Here is a 21003-nt window from a genome sequence, read left to right as displayed (position 1 = left end):
AATGTCTGGGGACATTCGTACCCCCCTTGCAATAGTTCTCTGCCTCCTCCAGTCTACCAGCAAAATCCAGGGAGGCCTGGAGCTTGTGAGTTTATTTCATTTTATGCATAAGTAGGTCCTGTCTTGAGGGAACCAACCCTAATGAGACAAAGCAGCAAGCCATTTTAAATACATTAAAACAATCATTGCCACTGTAGAATGACTGGTGGAATTTAAAGTTCTGTGTTCACACTATTTCAAAAACAAGTGAACTGGAACACAGAAAAGAGGGCCGACTACTGACTAGCTCAGATATTTCACAAAGCCATGGTGACCTTCTCTAATATTCAGTATGCCAAGATTTTAAATAAGCACTGGCTGATTCTCCTTCAAAAATCACAGTTAATGGAGTGTTTTCCAGCTGTGCAAATAAAGAAGGGCCTCCATGTTTGGGTTCTCAACCGATCAGTCATCGTCAGGTCCAATGGAAATGCCACATGTGTTGTCGTCTGCTTAGCTTACCCCTTTCCTGTGGGCTAAAGGTCATTCTCTCCTTACTTGAAAGAGAACTGGTGGGTTGAGACTTCCTGGAAGGTCCAGCTCCCAATCTTTTTTCAATAAAAAGATTCTTAATCTCATTATATCTTTCCACATGTAGTGTCCCCCAAAAGATAGCTTCACATTTATGAGGCCGGAATGGTCATAGGCGGGGGCAGGACAAAAGTGACAATTAAAACATTTTGCTATTTCAAGACAGGTGAAGGAAGGCACAAACAGCAGCTATTTAAAAACCTTTTCATAGTTTGTTGCACACATTCCTTAGAATCAGAGATTTTGAGTGGCGATGAAGATGGTGATGCTTGCTGTTATTGTAAAACAGCAAGTAAGGATGGCAGGCTGCTCAGTAAGTGCCAGGCATAGAAAAGAATACATCTGTGCATTACCTCTTTTGATCCTCCCAAAGGCTCTTGAGGTACTGTTATTATTTTTGTCTACAGAGAAGGAAACTAAGGCTGAGCAAGACTAGCATCTTGTTCCAAATTACCAGCCAGCAGGCGGTAGAGCTAGGATTCAGGCCCAGGTAACCCAAAGCCCCAGCCTGAACTTTTCACCAGATGTGAGGCTGCTTCTCTTTGGAGAGGAGAAAGCTGTGATTCATAGAGAACTCTTACATATCTCTCTTCATTTGAGGTAATCTAGGAAAAGAAAACTAGGGGATGAGAAAGGACTTCAATGTGCCATAATTAACAAAGGCCAGAGCTGGGATTTATGCCCAGCCTGTATGTGCTGGAAATGGCACTGCTTCAGCTTGCACAGTGGTATGGTTCAGGTCCTGATGTTTCAGAGTTGAGGACATTACGGCTGTAGATAAGATGAGACCAGGAGAAACCACGGCAAAGTGTGATGGGTGCAGCCACGGAGCTATAGGAAAGAGACAGCATTCCTGTTTCCCCAGAGTGTACCTTTAGATTATTTTCTTCTTTCTCTTTTATTTTTAACTTGGAGTTAGAAATTAAAATGTAGTCATAGTCACAAAGGAGAAGATATGTCCCTTGCTCTGAGGCTCAAGCTGATTTTGAGAGCTCTGCTCAGGAGTGCAGTTCTCCCACCAAGGCCATTAGGCTCCTTGCCCTTGATATCCATTCTCTCCAATACCATGAATATGGGCTCTTCTGCTCTCAGCACTCAACAGGCCTCTTGCTTGTTTTTGTGAAGTCAAAGAAGACAGGGAGGTACGAAGCTGTTTATAAATTATACATTTTTCTATAGAAATAAGTGTTTTTTTCAGTAGTGTGTGATCTTGACAGGGAGGAGGAGGAAGATGAAACAGAACACAGTATTGGGAGCGTCTTCCAAGAACACTGTTGCTCATAGGGAATGCAAACCAGGGAAGCCACAGCATTACCTTCACTGCCCTCCTAAATCTCATTCTTACCTTGGCACCCTCTGGAGACTGAAATTTTGGTACTGGCTCTCAGGTTTTCAGCCTGCCTTGCTTAAGGTGGGAAGAGTCTTTAGAAAGACTCAAAGACTCAAAGGACTCAAAGGAAGCTACACCCATCACTCCAAAGATGGAAGGAAGACCTCACTATATGAGGTAGACAGCTAGGATCTGCCCTCCAAGGACAGACTCCTGGTACCCTCAGATCTGGTCATTGCAAAGTGGAGTATTTAATGATTCACCACAGGAGCTTCTTGTGCTCAGGCAGCTTTGAGGCAAAAGACTCTAAAAATCCCCAAGGAACGGTGGTAATATCTCAGAAACACAAAGCACTGCACTGCATATGGTTTATCACATGCAGTATTTGTAACCCAGAGTTCACAGAAGGAGCTCTGCAAGGGAATAAGGTAAATAAATGGATGTTATAGAGAAAAATGAGTAGACCATGTGTAATAGGTGGCTAATTTCAACATTAATTGCTCCTTGGTAATTACCGAATGATTGCTGATTCTGTTTTCTTACATGATATATGAAGTTCGAAAAAGCGCATTAAAAAAGAGAATAAACATTCAAGACCTAGAATTTAACAGGAAAAAAACAGAGGGAAAGGGAAGGGAAAGTGGCCAGCTGAGAGAATACAGAGGGAAAACAAGGGAAGTGTCTATGGTTACAGCCAGATTCCAGCCCTTAGCGATTTCCTATTATCAATCATTTGTTAACTAAAACTTATACTAAGACATTTAAAAAAAAAAAAGACTCAGAGATTTTAAATTTTAATGGGTTGGAATCAAATGTGCATAAGCTTTGCAGCATACATTGTTACTGTTAATATTATTTTAAAAATTTTATCTTTTCTTACCTTTTTATACATCTGCATCCCTGGTCTACATAGTGAAGTATAAGTTGGAACTATAGACTGGGCTTTGAGTAGAACTTTGTAATTACTATTGCTGAAACCTCAGAGGACAGTCATATATTGCCCCATCCCCATCCTCAAAGTTTCCCAGCTACAATACACAAATAGCCCATTAGAGTTACCCTCCTGGGGCAGGAGCTCGGAGCATCTCTCCTGTCCCTTCCCAACAGCGAAAGACGCAGTGTCTTCAGTGGTTCAGAGCAAACGCTTTGGAATCAAATGAACCTGGATTCGAATTCATCCAGGACAGATTATGACTCTGAGTTTATGTTTCTTCCCCTACACGGTGAGCACATGCGTTGGGCCATCGTGAGGCCCACATGCAGAAAGGCAAGGTGGATCCCAGTAAGACCTCAGTGAATGTTCCTGCCTTACTAATGGCTCCTGCATACCTGCCCTCCCTGTTCTGGGAATACTGCTCTCAACAAGGTGGGGATTTTTGAATCATTTCATGGAGCTGATATTCCAGTTAGAGAGAACACAATAAGAAAGTGAGAATCCAGTGATGGATGAGTCCTCTGAAGGAACTGATGCAGGGTGAAGGGAGAGGAAGTGACTTCAGACAGGAGTGTCAGGGAGGGCCTCTCTGAGCTGATCCCTGAGTGACAAAAAGGAACCAAACTTGAAAAATGGGATAAAGGGTGTCCCAGGCGGAGGGCAGCAAGTGCACAGGCCCTGAGTGGGGGAACATGGTTGGCATGTGAGAGACGGGGAACGAAGGCCAGCAAGCCTGAACAGTGAGCAAGAGGGAGACGGCAGGGATGAGGTCACCCAGGTAGGTGGAGCCAATTCAGGGAGGGTCTTGGAGGTCAGAGTAAAACATCTGGATTTTATTTTAACTCTAAATAGAAGCTATTGTAGGATTTCAACCAGGAAGATGATGATGTGCTGCGACCTTTTAGACAATCTCTGATGGCTGTGAGGAGGTTAGACAAGGAGGAGAGGGATTTGTGGGGAGACTCTTGTGGACTCTGGGTGAGAGATGATGGCATCTTGGAGTAATGAAGCAGTGGAGATTGGGAAGTGAGTTTAGATCTATTTTAGAGATAGGATCAGAAGAACATGCTGGTGGATTACATATAGGGTGGGGTGAGGAAAGGATGGATATCGAGGATAATTATGTTTTGGCCCCTCTGGGCAGTGGTGCCACTTTCTGAGATGGGAATGACCAACTGGGAGAGGAATGGATTTGGGAAGGGAAGTCAGGAGTTGGCTTTGGATGAGTTCGGCCTGAGAATCCTGCTAGTTATCCCTGTAGAGGTGTTGGGTATACAGTTGGCCATGGGTCTGTCACTCTGGAGACAGAAGTCAGCTTTCTGTAATCTTTCAGAACCTTGGCTGTGATAAGCAAGACCAAGTGGGGATGATTTCTCAGCCCTGTCCTTTTCCAAATGTATGATTGTTTTTCCCCAACTCCTTCTCTATGCTAATGACCTGTCCCTCCCACCCTCCTCCTAAATTCATCTTTCTTCCCTTGGCACTGTTTTGGAAAACCCAAATCAGGGAGCTTTACTGCTGGCTTTGAGGATTAGATGTGAATACAGACAACCAAGAAGAACTCCTACAAGATGTTGTCTGGGCCCAGGAGCACAGGTGCCTAAACAGAATTGTTTGACACTGTAAAGTGTTCATCCCTGTATCCTAAAGGTCCAGAGCTATTGAGCTGTGTCCCCCTCCTTCAACATGGTAGCACCCCTCTTGTCCTCTGTGTCAAGACCCTTTATGTAGAGACCAAGATTTGCCTGCTAAAGAAGAGGTGAAATATTTTCTTTCTTGTCAAACGCTGAGTGCAGCCTCCATGCTTGGAGAGATGATAACTATGGGTGTGGTGTGTTCCCTGTCCTCTGGCAAACCTTTTTTAAAACCTGTCCTTTCCAACCATGCCTCTAAGAGGAACCACGTAGGAGCATTTGCTAGAGCAGCATCCCAAATGGGTCTCCCTAACTATGGTGCCTGATGGCTGAGAGAGGTGAACATAGGCCCTGCTCCCAGGTCTCAAACTAGGACAGAAACTCACAGCCTATTCCTTTGGGGCCCTGTTTCCCCTGGGATGGGAAAGGCTCTGGCCCAGGCCAGGAGGGTGGGGGCAGGCAGGAGTGACAGTGCATGCTAATTAGCACTATGCAGAGCTGTCATCAAGAACCCAGAAGCCACATGGTCCCAACCTGGTTTGGGGTCGGCACACCAAATTCAAACCAGATGGCCTTTGTTTGGAAATCCTCTGGGTGCGTCCCGACCCTTTCTGGACAACAGAAAGGCTGGTATTTCCTTATCCTGAGCCCTATTTTAGTCACTAAGAGATTCTATAAACTCTGGAGCTAGTGCTGAGATGGAGCTGGCCTCAGAGGCACACATACTCTCTTTAATTTGTTTGGCGAGTAGAAGCTGGTATGAGCCTAAGATCCTTATTTAGAGGCACAGGGAGGAAACAAGAATCTGTGTCCATCCCCTCCTTGAAATCCTTCCCTAACTACCTGTCTACAGGATAAAGTCTAAACTTTCCCAAGTTCTGTGTGACAGTCTTCCTGCCCATTTCTGTCATCTTATGTCATCCTGTCTCTACGCTCTTTCTACCAACTCCTTAACTCCAGCCATTCTGAGCTATTTTTAGTTCCTAGAAGGGGCCTGATTCTCTCTGATTCTGGGTCCTTATTTATACTCCTTGTTTTGCTGGACACTATCTTTAATCCCTCTTCCATTGGCTAACTGGTCCTCATCCTTAAGGTTCCAGCTACACTGACCCTTGCTCAGGGTAACCACATTTGATTGGCCGTACCTGTTGTATGTTTTAGCTTAATGTTGAATGTACCATTTTGTAATTGTTTACTCAGAACTGCCAGGCCCCAGGAGGGCAGGGGTCTTGCTCACCTTGTTAATTGCTGCTTCTTCAATGCTAAACACCAAGAAAACCTTCAATCAATGTGTGAATGAAGGGCTCGCTCCAAGGGATCCAGGCCTGTGTTCAATTCACTCTTTCCCTTTTAACATCTCCTAACCCATAGCAAAGCTGATGTGACCCCGAACTCTTCATTAGTGCAGGAACATAGCAGTGCCCTGGAACTTAAGATCAAAATGGCATACCCAATCATAAGACAACAGCATGCTGAGAATGTTTCTGTTGCTTAGAAATCATGTCTACCTGGCTGGGCACGGTGGCTTACGCCTGTAATCCCAGCACTTTGGGAGGCCGAGGCAGGCAGATTGCGAGGTCAGGAGATTGACACCGTCCTAGCTAACATGGTGAAATCCCGTCTCGACTAAAAATACAAAATATTAGCTGGGCGTGGTGACGGACGCCTGTAGTCCCAGCTAGTCAGGGAGGCTGAGACAGAAGAATGGCATGAACCTGGGAGGCGGAGCTTGCTGTGAGCCGAGATTGTGCCACCGCACTCCAGCCTGGGTGAGAGAGCAAGACTCCATCTCAAAAAAAAAAAAAAAAAAAAAGGCAGCGCTGGGGACCACATCATGATATGAGCTGAAATTTCAGCCTCAAACATACAAAGGGCAAAATTCAGTAGAAGTAAAAGGGACAAATTAAGAGACTTACAAACCTGGACTCATCATCTGTATTTGCTACTTGATGCCTGAGAGAGCATAGGCAAAAAATATATCCCCATCTGCATCAGTCAATCTTATCTTTAAAATAGGCACAGTCATCTGCACTTAAACGTGTTGTCACAAAGAAAAGGGACAACATTGATCAAGTGTTTAGCAAATTTCACGGCACTTAGCACTCAAAAATTAATCATAACTATTGTTATGTTTATAAAAATGAAATAGCCTTTAATTTTTGTGGTTCCTAGTTTTTCCCTTGGAAATAGACTCACAAAAGTGAAAAAATAAGGTTACAAAATGTCATGTAGAAAGGACTCTCATTTCTGCTAGGGAATACACACACACACACACAATGTGTGTGTAAACATATACTGTGTGTGTGTGTATATATATATGTATATATGAGGGAGGGTGGTGTGCATATAAAGTCTGGGAGGATATTCTCCAAAGAATTAACAGGAACTTCCTCTGGGAGATGAGTTTGTGGTTGATTTTAATTTTATTACGTTTGTTTGACTGTATTTTCTAACATGACCTTACTACTCATAAAGTAGGTGATGGGGGACAGGAGCTAATGTAGAAAAGAAAAATGGGGGAGAGGAGCTAACATTGAAAAGAAAAAAGAAAGAAACTAGCGAGAGGGCAAGAAGGCGTGGCATACGCATATTCCCAGTTGCAGGTCTTTCGGTCTGTTACTAAATTTGGCCCTCCCTTGGGTTTTGGCAGGATTTTTTACTCAGATCTCCACCTTGGCTGATGTGCAGGAGAATGTCATGGAATATCTTCACGTGCTCAGCCGGCCCAAAGTCATCGACCAGGAGCATGATGTGGTATGGACCGAAGCTTACATCGACAGCACTGTGAGTCCACGGGGCCCTGGGAAAGAGGCTGAGCTTTACCCGCATCGCCAAATTGTGTTAATTCCAGAAAATAGCAACTGTATCACTTGTATTTTTTGGGTTCAGTGACACTTTTCTTGATTGTATATAGTGTTGATCACCTTGACAGGCAAAGTTGGTGAATAATCATAATGTACTAGAAAGTATGACATATACTTCAGAAAGGTAGCTGGTCTGTGCAAAAGAAATCACGTTTTGCTTGTGTCTTTTCTAGTTACTTCGATCCTGCTTTTTCACATGTGTTCAAATTCTGTCAGTGTAGCAATGATTACAAGCATTCTTAGATTCCGTCCTCACCATATGTGAGCCCTAGTCCTGGCAATGAATCTTTGTGTCTCAATTGGGAATGTAACCAAAGCTCAGCTCTAATAATGAATTGGGGCCACCATGGAGGCTGCAGTTGCATTTTCTTCCCATGCATAAGTGAGAATATGCTTGAATGGTGGTTCAGTAGGCACTCGATTGTTGTTTGAACTCTGGCCATGGTCCCATTCTAAAGCCGAATTCTAAGCAGCAGATTCTGATGCCGAATTAGCTGAAAAGGAGAAGCTTTGCCAGTCATCAAGTAATGGCTCAATGGCCGGGTTTCTTATGTAATCTCAGGGTGATTTTTCATAGTGATAATGAGTCTGATGGGAGTGGTGTTTTTCATTTATTGATTGTAAATGTTCTTACAGGGCCTCTCTCCAGTCATTTTTGTTGGGATTAACATCACATTAATCACTGTAACCCAGACACAGCTGTCCTCCAGAGTGATCTCGATGGCTGTCATGGGTCAGCTTTTTTCTCCCTGGGCTCTCTCATTTCTGCTGCATTTCTGGCAGCTGCAGGCAAACTCAGGGCAGGAAAAGCATGTGGGAACTCATTTCAGGGGACACCATGACACAGGCCAGGCCACAGCAGCCTGCCCCATCTCAGTCTTAAAGTATGCAATGCAGCCCTGGAAATATGAATGTATCTCCTTGTCAAAAAGGGAGATTCCTTCCCCAGGAAAAGTCATCTTGAATAAAGATGGATGTTGATCTGAAAAGCATTCTCCGATGCCAGGGAGACTGTGAGCTTTTATCAGCTTGAGTCTGTCCCCAGTTTGGTTTTAAATCATGGAAACAAAATAAGCTGCCCCATTTATGTTGGCACCGTATTAACAATAGCAGCCGTGGTGATAACTTCATCTCTTCTTATATGTTGTTGGGTAAGGCAGGAAAAATAGGAGTAAGGAGGAGGGAGGAGTGTGGCTAGCTAGTATTAAAGTAACCAGATCACTCAGTGGTTTTGTGTACAAACCCCAAAGAGCCAGTTTGATCAGTCATTTTGTTTGTTTCATCAATTTAAAAAATATATAAGACACATTTTCTATAATTAAAACATGTGGTAGTAGCACCTGGATAGACAGATCTGTAGAGTAGAAGGTCCAACAAAATCAACTACATATGGGGATATAGTATATAATAGAGGTGACATCTCAGATCAGTGGGGCTAAGATGGGCTTTGTAACAGATGCTTTTGGGAAAATCAGATAGCCATTTAGAGAAAAATAGAATTAGTTCAGTCTTCACATCATACCCAAGGAAGAAATCCAAGTGGATCAGATGCCTAAATTGTAAAACATGAAACCATTGCAAGCACTAGAAGAAAACCTGGGTAAATTCCTTTGTGACCTGGATTCTGGGAAGACTTTCTAATAATGACTGCAAAATCTACAGGCAATAAGGAGAAAGATAAATAAGTTTGACTACTTAAAATAAGAATAACAACAAAAAAACTTTTGTAAGCCAAAAACACATCATAAGCAAAGCCAAAAGACAAATGATAAAATAGGAGAAAATATTTGTGACATATAGCACACATGAAGAATTTATAATCTCTAATATATAAATAACTTTTTTAAATTGAGGAGAACCCCCAAAATTGGTATAGGAACAAAATGAGCAAAAAAACTGACAATTCACAAAAAAGAATAAAAAATGACTTTTAAACATAAGATGTACAACTTCATAATAGGAAAAATGCAAATTAAACTATAATGAGATACCATTTCTCAGCCATCAGAGTGGCAAAAACTAAAAGCTTAACCATGCACTCTGTTGGTGAGGCTATGGGAAAAGGGACAGTCTTATTCACTGATTGTGGGAATGGAAAATGGGGCAATCTCTATGGAGGTTAATTTGCATTTACCCTTTGACCCAGCAAACTTCTAAGAATTCAGCCCTGTAGATGAACCTCTAACAGCACAAAAATATATATGCATAAATTTGTTCATTGCAGAATAGCTTGTAATTTCAAAATATTGGAAGTTACTTCAATGCCCAAACATAAGAGATTGAATAGACTATGGTACCTACACCTAATGGAGTCAATATTAAAAACAAGAATGAGAATGACCTGCATTAGTTGATAGAGAGTGGTTTGCAGAATATACTTCTAAGTAAAATGAGCAAAATCACATATAGCATACTACTTTTTGCAATAATTATATATAGCATACTACCTTTTATATAAGAAATGAAAAAAGAAGATAGATGTGTAATTACTTATTTTACAAAAAAAAAAAAAGCAAAAACAAGAAACAGAATAAACCACAAACCAACAGAACTAGTTACCAACAGAACTATCATTCCCTTCCCAAGCCATCTCCTCTGCACCACCTCCCACATCTTGTTAGCATCCATTGGCAGACCTTTGCCCTACATCTTGTTAGGATGTGGGAGGTGGTGCAGGGCTTGGGGGAAAAATGACACACCTCTAAGTATACCTTTTTGTACAGTTTTGACTTTTGAAAGCATATTAGTGTTCTATGTATTCAAAAATTAAACAAAACTAGGGGAAAATGAAAAGTGAATTCAAACAGAAGAAAATGAATCCAATAATATTTCAAGTGAATAACAAAATTTCTCAGAAAGGGAGGAAAAAAAGCTTCAGAATATAGTAGTACACACAATATTAAATTTTGAACACAATACTTTCACTATCTACCCCTCAATCTAGGGAGGAAAAAATAACTGCAAATAAATTCTAAACTCCATTTGGTGTCATTTGTGGTAAAATGGTTACAGTAATTCTGAAACTATTTTGTGAGTATGGTGGGATTGGGCAAATGTGTAAATGCTGAAGACAGGGGATCTGCCTATGGGATTAGACTTGATTGAAAAATCCCAACTCTGTCCTTCGAAAGGACTTACAAGCAGTGGCACCCAAGTAGCAATGAGCCCATCCAGTACCCAGATTCTGACTTCTAAAAAACAATCCCCACTAAGAGGAGCCAGGGACCCTTAGAGTAATTGCTTACTCCAGGGCTGCAGCAGGGAAGGTACCAAATAGTAGTAATGATGATGACTATAATAATGATAAGCCTGGCATATTTTGTGCTAGAAACTAAGGAAGTGCTCAAAACAATTATGTGGTCATGTCAAAAGGACACAGGATCAGCATGAAGAGGCTCTCATTGGTCAAATCTGGGACAATTTGAGCCTCAAAATAAGGAATGACAATAATGGCTTGTAACTTGTTGAATAAAACAGAAATCCACCTGTCCTTATGGATAATAAATAACTAAACAAATCCCAAACAGATGAACCAGATAGGTAAGTAAGTGGGTGAGAAGGGTCCAGTGTACAATGGAGTGCTGACTGGTAAATGAGGAGGGAGTGATGGAGTTGGAAAATCACTATTTTGCAACCATTTTCGTAAAGACCAGTTAGGGCAAAGGTCTATCAGTGGATGCTAAATCTAGGGGGAAAGTTTGATGATGAGCAGGGTATTTTTATGATCTCAAAATGCTTCCCTAGACTTTTCATTAGTCATGAGGGGGAAAAAGTAGCACCTGAACAGTGGGATACTATATACACTGTCTTAGTATACTATATATTGGATGAATCTCAGCAACATCTTGAGTGGGCCCTTAAAATTGGCATCACCAATGAGAAGCAGATGGACACTGCTGTGCCTTCAGAGAAAGACACGTCACACTCGTGTATTGTTTTGACCAGAGACACATAACCTGACGCTCATGGCAGATATAAGCTCATGAAGCAGATACAGCTTTGCATTAATATGATGTCTTGCTTTAGGTAATGTTCATCACTTAAATCAGTCATTATATTAGATTTGCTAATTACATACAGATATAGGAAGTTAGAGGGAGAACCCATTGCTACTCAAGCTTTTGCACTAAAGAACTTTTGTGACCACGGAGCCAAAGTAGATGGTCTGAGGCAAATCTGGGCATGTAGTTATAGAGGAAAGTCTCTGAAGTCTTTTGCTTTATCTTAAACATTTGCATAAAATTTACATTTTGTGCCATAGTCATTCTTATTTACTTTAAAATAAAATAATATTTCAAGTGGCCCATTGTTAAGTAAACTTTGTATGCCAAGATGACAAAGCTCATTTATTCTACTTCTCAAAGAACTCTTTGAGGTTCATAAAACTAAACCCACAGAATCAGGTTATTCCTAAAATGATAGCCAACATTATTGCTATGCTTCCCAAGGTTCTGTTGCTGTATCTTTGCAAATTGCCCTGATAAATAGATCTCCCGGTAGAATGTTCTAAGGGTTCCTTGTCCTCTTCGTGGTGTTGAGCAACCTGTCAGGCCAGGAAGGATACTGGGGAGTCTGTCTTCCTCTTTCTTAGGTCTGCTGGGTGAAGAGAAGGCAGCTGCTGCTTCAACAGGTACCTTTTACCAGGAAGCAGCAGTTTCTTCCAGCTCTTCATCTGGATCTGGATTCTGCCAGGACACAAACAAACAACAACAACCAAAAAAACCCCATCATTTATACGGGATCAAAATATGATTCACATGGTGAACTCATCTGCAGAGTCTAAATTCTGAGATGCTCACCAACTTTGGAACCACCCAGAAGATCAAAGGGGAGATGAGCAATTTTGAATTCATGACTGTCCTGACACATCCAGGACAGTTCCAAGCCAGCATTACCCTAAGGTGACCCAGCTTGCAGTAATGAAAGAGACTAGACCCCAGGAGCACTTGGCATTAGGGCTGGTGATTGACTCCATTTTAGTAACCTGATATATTTTGTTGGTATTGGTAGCGCTGGAATTTTTTTTTTTTTTTATTTAAGCATAGTTATCATCTACCTTAGTTTATTTACTAAGGGCACTGGATTTAGATTAGAACAACATCCCAGGTTTGAGTTGCATGCCGTCTCCATATTCGCTCTGTGACTTTCAGCCAGTTACTTAGCCTCTTTAAGTATAGTTTTCCTCATTTCTAAGATAAGAATACGACCTGACCTGCCTTCCAGGGTTCACTCTAAGGATTAAATGTCTATGCATGGTGTGAATGCAATAAATAGTATTTATTGTCATTTCCCAATTTTAGAAAACCTAGTGTGAGTGTACTTCCTGGGCTGAGGGAAGTTTTAAAAAAATACTGGATTCTCCTTTCTTTGAGCTGGGTCTCACATAGTAACTGCAACATGATTGATACCATATTCATAATAGAACTTGGTAGTTAAGTATGATGAGTATCTTGAAAAACATTGTTTGTTTAAAGATACTCTTTAATTCTTTGGAATTCATTTGGCTGTAATTATGTGCTGTGAGCCAGGCACTAATGTCTGGGGGTTGGTGCCTGGGTCAGTGTCCCCAGAAAACATTGAGATTGTGCTGCACTAGCCAGGCAGAACCTTTCACCCCTAACACCCTTACTGAGGAGAGCCCTTGCTGAATTACACAAGGAAAGGGAAATATGGTAGCAGCCCTCTTCACCCTTTGCCCATTTGCCCCAAAAATACTTGCTGCTGACAGTTGTGGCTGCAGCGGGTAACCTGAGATAACTTTGCCACAGAGTATCTCACTTTTATTATTATTTTTCTATAAATATTCTATAAGGAGAATGATGTCTTTTGTTTCTCAAAACATTCTGTTTTTAGTAGTGGTATTTATGTTTACAAAATATAGTAATTCTTGATCGCTAAGAATGTCAAATCCTAGAGAATGTTGCATTCCTACACACGACGTTAACATCATTCTCGAACAGTTGTTGGCCGAAGATTCATTTGATGAATCTGATTTTTCCAAAATAAGCGATTCTGATGATTCAGACAATTCTGATGTTAGTTCTGTTTTAGAAATAATTCCAAGAACAGTTTTTATATTTTATTTTCACATTGAAAATCAGTCAGATTTGCCTCAACCTCAAAAACCGTGTTTATGCAAAATTAAATTAGTGCTGGCAGCGAGCTACACTTTCTTTTTTTCCTAAACGGGAAAAGGGTTAATTGGTCACAGCTTAAACTGGCTCAGTGTCAGTTAAGCACTCTTGGCAATGCAACCATTTGTGCGTGTCGCCCACAGTACCCTGGACACGTGATCTGGAAGGCCATTCTGGTGCACGAAGCATATGTCTGTTCCCCATGCTTGAGTTGCAAAAGCTTACTTGAAGTCAGTTGTCTTCATTCCCAAACCTATTGATGCCAGTGGTAATTTTATCATAATTGTATAAATGAATTAAATATTATTTAAACCAACACATTTTAAGTATGAAAAGAAAGTCATTGCTTCTATGAATCTGTAAATGAATGCCTTGGAAAGACTCTAAAGAAAGTTTCTAAAAAATTACCACTGTGTTGAATATGGGCAAAGCAACCATAAAAAACTAAGGAGGAAAAAAACATCTTCCCTGCATTCAGAGAAAATTGATACTTAATTTTTCTTTCTTTCTTTCTATAGGGTAATTTTCCTTGATTTGTTTGTGTCATCCTTGGTTGATGTGGTGGATCTGAGGGCTGGGTTAGTGTCTGCTTTTTGTCTTATTGTCTCTTAGTGGCCTCGGGCAGCTGTGTACTCCAAGAAGGAGAACAGATCTTTCCAGACGCAGAGAGGGGCCACTAATTGGTGTGTGAGCAGCTGTGATTTCCAGCTAGAAACAACCAACACACTCCCGTTATGTGGGTCAGCATCGCCTGTATGGCTCTGCTAGTTCTCTACTGCCCTTTAACAAATCAGCACAGACTCAGTGGCTTTAAACAACACAAGTGTATCATCTCCAGGTTGCCATGGATCAAAAGTCTCAGCACAAGTTAGGTGGATCCTCAGCTCAGGCACTCACAAGGCTGCAAGGAAGTGTTGGCTGCACTGCAGGTCTCATCTGCAACTCAGGGGCCTCCTCTAAGCTCATTCAGCTTGTTGGCAGAATTCAGTTCTGTGCCCTTATAGGACTGAGTTCCCATTTTCTTACTTGCTGTCAGCTGGGGACCACTCCCAGCTCCCAGAGGCCACCCAAAGTTCCTTGCCATGTGGCCCCTGTAGCCTGTCACACAATGCTGTTTGTTTTCCTCCAGCCCAGCAAAAATACATCTCTCCAATGCTTCACCTTCCCTTAAAAGCTTCTTCCGTTAAGTCAGGCTGACTCAGGATCATTTCTTTTTTAATTAACTCCAAGTCAATTGATTAGTAATCTAATTATATCAGGGATATCCCATCAGCTCACACTCAAGGAAAGGGAATTTGATGGGGCATGTACTTGGGGCAGAAATCTTGGGGGCTATTTTTGAATCTTGCCTACCCCAATAGCCTCTGTCCATGCGCTGTGGTCTGAGAGGGAAAGATAATGCCGGAAGGATATGCAACCATATCTCCTGCAAGCTGTCAAGGGAAGGTTTTAGGCTAGCTGTGTCCATTCTTCATCATAACATTTCTACTCAGCACTGATGCTTCCCAGAGGAGCCTGGTTCTCTTTGTTATATTGCAGTCTGAAACGAGCTATGATTCCTTTAGGAGTCAGAAGACCTGTGACCCTGCTGATGTATATTATTTCTACTAAATACTAAGGAAGTAGGTAAGTATTTGTTGATTATCTAGTACGTTTGGACACTTGTACCCAAAAGATGGCTTAATGTGGTCTGACTCTTCTTTCTCTGTAATTATCTGGGTAGTTAAGGAAAAGGAATTCTTCTTTGCTTGACTCATCAGTTTTTGTGGCTGAAAACCCCAGCAACAATAAATATAATTATAAAACTGATTTAATGCTTAAATAAATAGCTTAAAAATGACCCATGAGTATAGTGCTTTTCCTATTATACATTGATTCATAGTTTAGGTTCTGGACAAGTTCAAGATAAAAGTTTAACTGTGAACGGAAGCTGAGTTTGGGTTCTTGCACATGAGAGCCAGCCATTGCATTTAACCAATTCTAGAATCAGAAACTGACAAAACTTCCTTTCAGGGCCCATTCTCCCAGCTTGTTGCTACCAGTCTGATTAAATATTCTGTTTCCTGCTTGGCTGTTCTGTTCAATTCGTTTTCCTGGTGAAACCCAAATAAATGACTTAATGTTAACAACATTAATTATGTTTAATCTAATAAGATCCCATGTATTAATTGACAAAACAGCAAACACCAGAATTCTGAAATTCATAGGCCTCTCATCTGAATACAAGTCATGCATAGTCATTATCTCTTAGGTGCAGAGCAAAAAGTCATTAACAATGGAATTTGTTCCATTTTAAAAGCAAATGACTTGTGCTTTGGAGTTGGGTCTTAATCAGCTTGGGAATGCTATTCAACTTGCTGTGCAGGGTAGAACCAGTATCAAATCAAGGAAGTATCAGCATTCTGATCAGCCCCTCCAGGGGAGTTTACACAGACCACAGTGACACGCAGAAGGGAAGCAAGGAAATGTTTTAGAAACAGTGGGAATGTGACCATTTAAAATAATGAGAATTCATTATCAAGCCCTCTTGCCCCTCCTATTTGCTGGTAATGCGATTCAGTAGGCAATTTGTAGGAACTTTTCAAACCAATTTAGTTGCATTTGCAAATTGGACCTGTATCCCTCCTCCTCACCCCCACTAAGTTCAACTTGGAGAAAACACTTTGCATTTGATAAATAGCACATTTGTTTCAGTTTCCCATCTAGGAATGGCACCTAGGCCATTTAGGAGTCGTTTGGGTGATTACTTTAAGCTCTTACTCTTACTCTTACTGCCTAGAAGCAATTAAACAGGGTCAAAGCCATACTAAGGATGTTGTTGGGCTTGGAAATGGAATTTACAGTATTTTTCCAAGACACTGCTGCATATCAAAGAAGTTCAAATCGTCAAAACAAAGAGACACATGTAAAGAGAAACATAAACCATCCTGCTGGGTTGTGGAACAGAGAATGCCATCTGCATTACATGGCAAGGGGGAAACTGATTATGTTGGGACCTCTATTTCATAGCAAATGGGTTCATTAAATTTAATAGCCTCCAGAGCCTTTAGAAACCGTGTTAAAAACATGTGGAGCATGCTGTGACACTTCACTTCTGGCCCCACAGTCATTATAACTCTGGCACAGACTATAAATATTACGGTACTTTATTTCCATTGAAACAGATCACTATTATGAGTATATTTTCCAGGAGATGTTAAAAATATGAGTGTATTCCTGATTTTTGGTACCACTTATATCCATCCAAATATTTTCCTCTTCCATTTGATTCTAGAGTTTTCTATTAAACAAATTTTTTTTCAGAGCTCAACCATGTTTTTTATTTTGAGTTGGTATTATAAAACTATGAATTGATGATATAAAAATATTATCTTCAGAAAAGATGTTGTAACACTCCATATGTATGACTGTCAACTAGTAGAAAAGCTTAGGGCTAAAAATGAAAATGATTTCTAGATTTCAGGTGTTTATTGTTGTTTCTACTTTTATGGATTAATGATTTGCATCTGTCGGTAATGAAAGACTAGCCGCTATCCTCTGCCATATACAAATGGATGGATAAGAGCATCTAGCCTGAATAATCATACAGCATGATAGATTATTCAGCACTCTTTGTTTACAAGTCACAGCTTCCAGTGCAAAGTGGCAGTGGTCAAAAAGGCAATTTGATGATTCTTGGAACCAGGATGTCTATGCAGTTCTGTCTTGAGGTGTGACTAGATTCAGGGGTTGTACTGGTTTCATCTCACGTTGCTATTAATATAAATAACTACCCGAGACTGAGACTGGGTAATTTATAAAGAAAAGAGGTTTAATTGACTCAGGTTCCAGAAAGCATGGCTTATATAGAAAGCATGGCTGAGGAGGCCTCAGGAAACTTACAGTCATGGCGGAAGGCAAAGGGGAAGCAGACACGTCCTACATGGCTGGATAGGAGGAAGAGAGAGAGTAGGGAGGTGCTACACACTTTTAAGCAACCAGATCTCGTGAGCACTGACTCCCTTTCAGGAGAACAGCAAGGGGGGGATGTCAGTCACCTCCCAGCATGCCCCTTCTGCAACATTGGGGGTTACAATTTGACACAAGATTTGGGCGGGTACATAGACCCAAACTGTATCAGGGGTTAATCCCGATATTATTTTGACTTGCTCTTTGACTCTTTTTTTTTTTTTAATGGAGTCTCACTGTCGCCCAGGCTGGAGTGCAATGGCACAATCTTGGCTCACTGCAACCTCTGCCTCCCGGGTTCAAGTGATTCTCCTGCCTCAGCCTCCTGAGTAGCTGGAATTGCAGGCACCTGCCACCACACCTGGCTAACTTTTTGTATTTTTGGTAGAGACAGGGTTTCACCATATTGGCCAGGCTGGTCTCGAACTCCTGACCTTATGATCTGCCTGCCTCAGCCTCCCAAAGTGCTGGGATTACAGATGTGAGCCACTGCTCCTGGCCAGTGTTCCTTGACTCTTATTGGCTTAATTCCCAGACAGGATTGCTCTATATGGTGCCAAAAATGGCTCTGCTGTTTTTAGTATCTAACGTAATGTTAACTTTCATTACATTTATAACCCTTAATTTATTTGCCTTTCAGCATTTATATTGAGCCTATGATAGATAGTCCTGTTTCAGTCACAGCCAAACAATGAGAGATAAGACGGACCTTTGACTTAATGGCCTGAATCTCACGGAGTGAGGAGAAATCAATCCAAAAGGAAACTGATCCAGGGAAGACTGAGAAGTACCAGAGTCCTGCACAGAACTTGTTGGTAGAATCTGAAACCAATCCATGTCTAAGATCATGTACCGTATCAGCAGGGTATTAATTATGATACCATATTGTTAAGCTATAGATCCCTTTAGTTAAATGTCTTTGAGGACCCTGTCATATAAAGCACATAGAAGCAGAGGCCCTCTGGTAGGTATTGGGAAGTGCAGACAGGAAGCCCAGTTGCTTGGCCACATCCCAGGGAGGCTCTGAAGCATTGTTTTCATCTTTCCTGGCACTGCAGAGCCTAGGTAGTATTCTAAGTAATCAGGTGTCAACCTCTGAGAATAGTGGTATAGGATTTTCTGCTGTGGATTCTCTGTTGTACCCTTGAGTTTACAACAGAGTGCTGGGTTGAGTCCAGTTAGGAAAGATGGCTGTGGGAATTGGGAGGTTGTGTCTGTATTTAAAGATCAAATTGAGGAAGTTATTATAGTAATATGACTATATTATCATATTTTTGCCCTTATTTTTCTTCATCACTTCTGATGATCAAACACTGGCTCATTGTACTTCTGTCACCTCTTAGAAAGCATTGGCTCTAGGCAAGAGAACCCACTCAAGCTGGGAGAAATTTACTGGATGGCTCAGGGGCAGCCCCAGGAGGGACAAGGACCATCAAGAGCAAGAAGCCACCAAGAGCAAATGACTACTCTTTTTGTTTTTTCTTCCTTCTTCCTTTGTTCTTTCTTCATGTCCCTCCTACCTGCTGCCCCCAAATCATGGGTGAAACATGGTCTCCTGGTCTCCTCCAAGTCCTGGCTTTACATAATGCCCCAGTTCAAATCCAGTAGGGATGAAATCAGTATGTGTGTGTATCTGAGTTTACATTTCTTAGCGAATTATATATACAACTCCCTCTAGCCCTTGGTTCCATTGAGGTCAGATGTCCATCATTTATGCAATCAGTTATGGCCCAGAAGGCCAAGGGATAGAAACAGATCAGCCAGGGCTATGGATAACATTTTCTAAGAAGGAGGTCTGGAGACTGGCTGCAGTGGCTTATACCTGTAATTCCAGCACTTAGAGAGGCTTAGGCAGGAGAATTGCTTGAGCCTAGGAGTTGGAGATGAGCCTGAGCAACATAGTGAGACACCCCATCACTACAAAAAATAAATTGAAGAAATCAGTCAAGCACAGTGGAATGTGCCTGTGGTCCCAGCTACTCGGAAGGCTGACGTGGGAGGATCACTTGAGCCCCGGAGATCAAGGCTGCAGTGAGCCATGACTGCACCACTGCATTCTAGCCTGGGCAACAGAGTGAGACCCTGTCTCCAACTTAAAAACAAAACAAAACAGCAACCAAACAAAAACAAAACAACAAAATAAAACAAAATAGTAACAACAACAAATGAGGTCTGGATAGGAGGAAATGCCTAGAGTCTGAAGGAGTTGGCATTTCTAGACCTCTGTCTTTCTGTCTGAGGTTTCTGTAAGTTACAGCCTAGCTGGGCTCTGATCCTAACTCTCAGTAGTCGGTCTTCTTTCCTATTCTCTGAGCCCCAGGCTCACATCCTCCTTTCAGCCCCAGTGGACCCAAGTGTCCCCACAGCCTCCCCCTAGCCCCACATCCTGGAGGATGCTGCCCTTCCTCCATACACTATCCCTGCTGTGTGGGTGGTGGGAAGCCCCCTCCCTTGTGCCTTCTGAGAGCTGAGGAAGATATTTTGGCCAACACAACCAAATTTGTACTGCTTTTCCCCCACTTCATGGCCCAGATATTTGGGTAACTTAAGTTCTCAGAGCTGATTCTCATGCTTTGACATGGTTTAGACTAAAATGAACACATTCCTCTTATTACCAGCATGAAGAACAATTAAAATAATCCCAGAGAATCAGCCTGTGGTTTGATACCAGCTGCCAGTTTCTCTTCTGTTACTGTACACAGGATTTTCTCCATGCGAAAGGTTTCATTCTTTCACCTTTACTCCATAAGAATCAATGTGCCAAATAGAAATGTATTGTCTGTGAGGCCATGGCACAAAGACACCATAGGTAAGAACATTTCACCTGACTTGGCCTCTTAGCCTGCTTCTATTTAAAAGTAGCAGAGAATCACTCTTGCCTCCCTTGCCTTCATGACCTTTCACACCCACTTGTGAGTGAGGTGGCCATTGAGGGCTCCTCCTAACCTTACTCTGTTGGTGACACATGCTCTTATTAGATGTACAGAGCAGACATGACTCAGTCTGTCTCTCAGTGCAAGGTCCTTAAGGGAAATTTCTCTCTTGTTCTGAACAAAGAAAGGAAAAGCAAAGCCAGTAGTTTATTCAGGCAGAAGGAACATGGTTTTAAATCAATTTTCATTATGTTTAATCTAAAAATCTGGAACATCAACATCTTTTCTGGTTGATAGAAACAACTATTAAACACTCTTGTCATTGATTTCTCTTCTGAAGTGATCAAATTAAAGGCAGCCCAAGATGAAACAAGGCTGGGGTACTCATCCTACAGTCTATTTCTCTGTCACTTAGCCAACTGTGCAAGGAACAGTTGTTTCCATGGAAAGATCCTTCCTTTGAGGAACATGAGGTTCAGTGGACCCTCATGGTATTCCAGTAGCAGGGACCAGTGGGAAACACTGTCCACACACCTTATAAGGGCAGGGACATCTTGAGACCACATTAGATGACTTTTTCTGTCTGCCTCTGGAAAATATTTGAAGACCCAATTTGAAAAGGTTTCATAAATAATTGAGCTATTTTAATTGTCAACTAATAAGTTAGAGAATATAAAGGCTCACTGCTGGCTTACGTAGGATCACCACTGGCTTAA

General features: G+C 41.6%; 1 protein-coding gene across 1 annotated transcript in view; it reads left to right on the top strand.

The window, feature by feature from the left end:
- Positions 1-21003, top strand: part of CACNA2D3 (calcium channel, voltage-dependent, alpha 2/delta subunit 3) — a gene marked incomplete at its 5' end in the record, with an annotated part of 947927 nt that overhangs the window by 633819 nt on the left and 293105 nt on the right. The window contains one exon of the mRNA XM_011947304.1: positions 7119-7252. Within this exon, the coding sequence (XP_011802694.1) occupies positions 7119-7252 (134 nt within the window). The remainder of the gene's footprint in view (positions 1-7118; positions 7253-21003) is intronic.

Source organism: Colobus angolensis, unplaced genomic scaffold, assembly GCF_000951035.1.
Source record: "Colobus angolensis palliatus isolate OR3802 unplaced genomic scaffold, Cang.pa_1.0 Scaffold26, whole genome shotgun sequence".
NCBI lineage: Eukaryota > Metazoa > Chordata > Mammalia > Primates > Cercopithecidae > Colobus > Colobus angolensis.
Note: the sequence above shows the minus strand (reverse complement) of the source record. Positions and strands in the feature narration are given on the sequence as shown.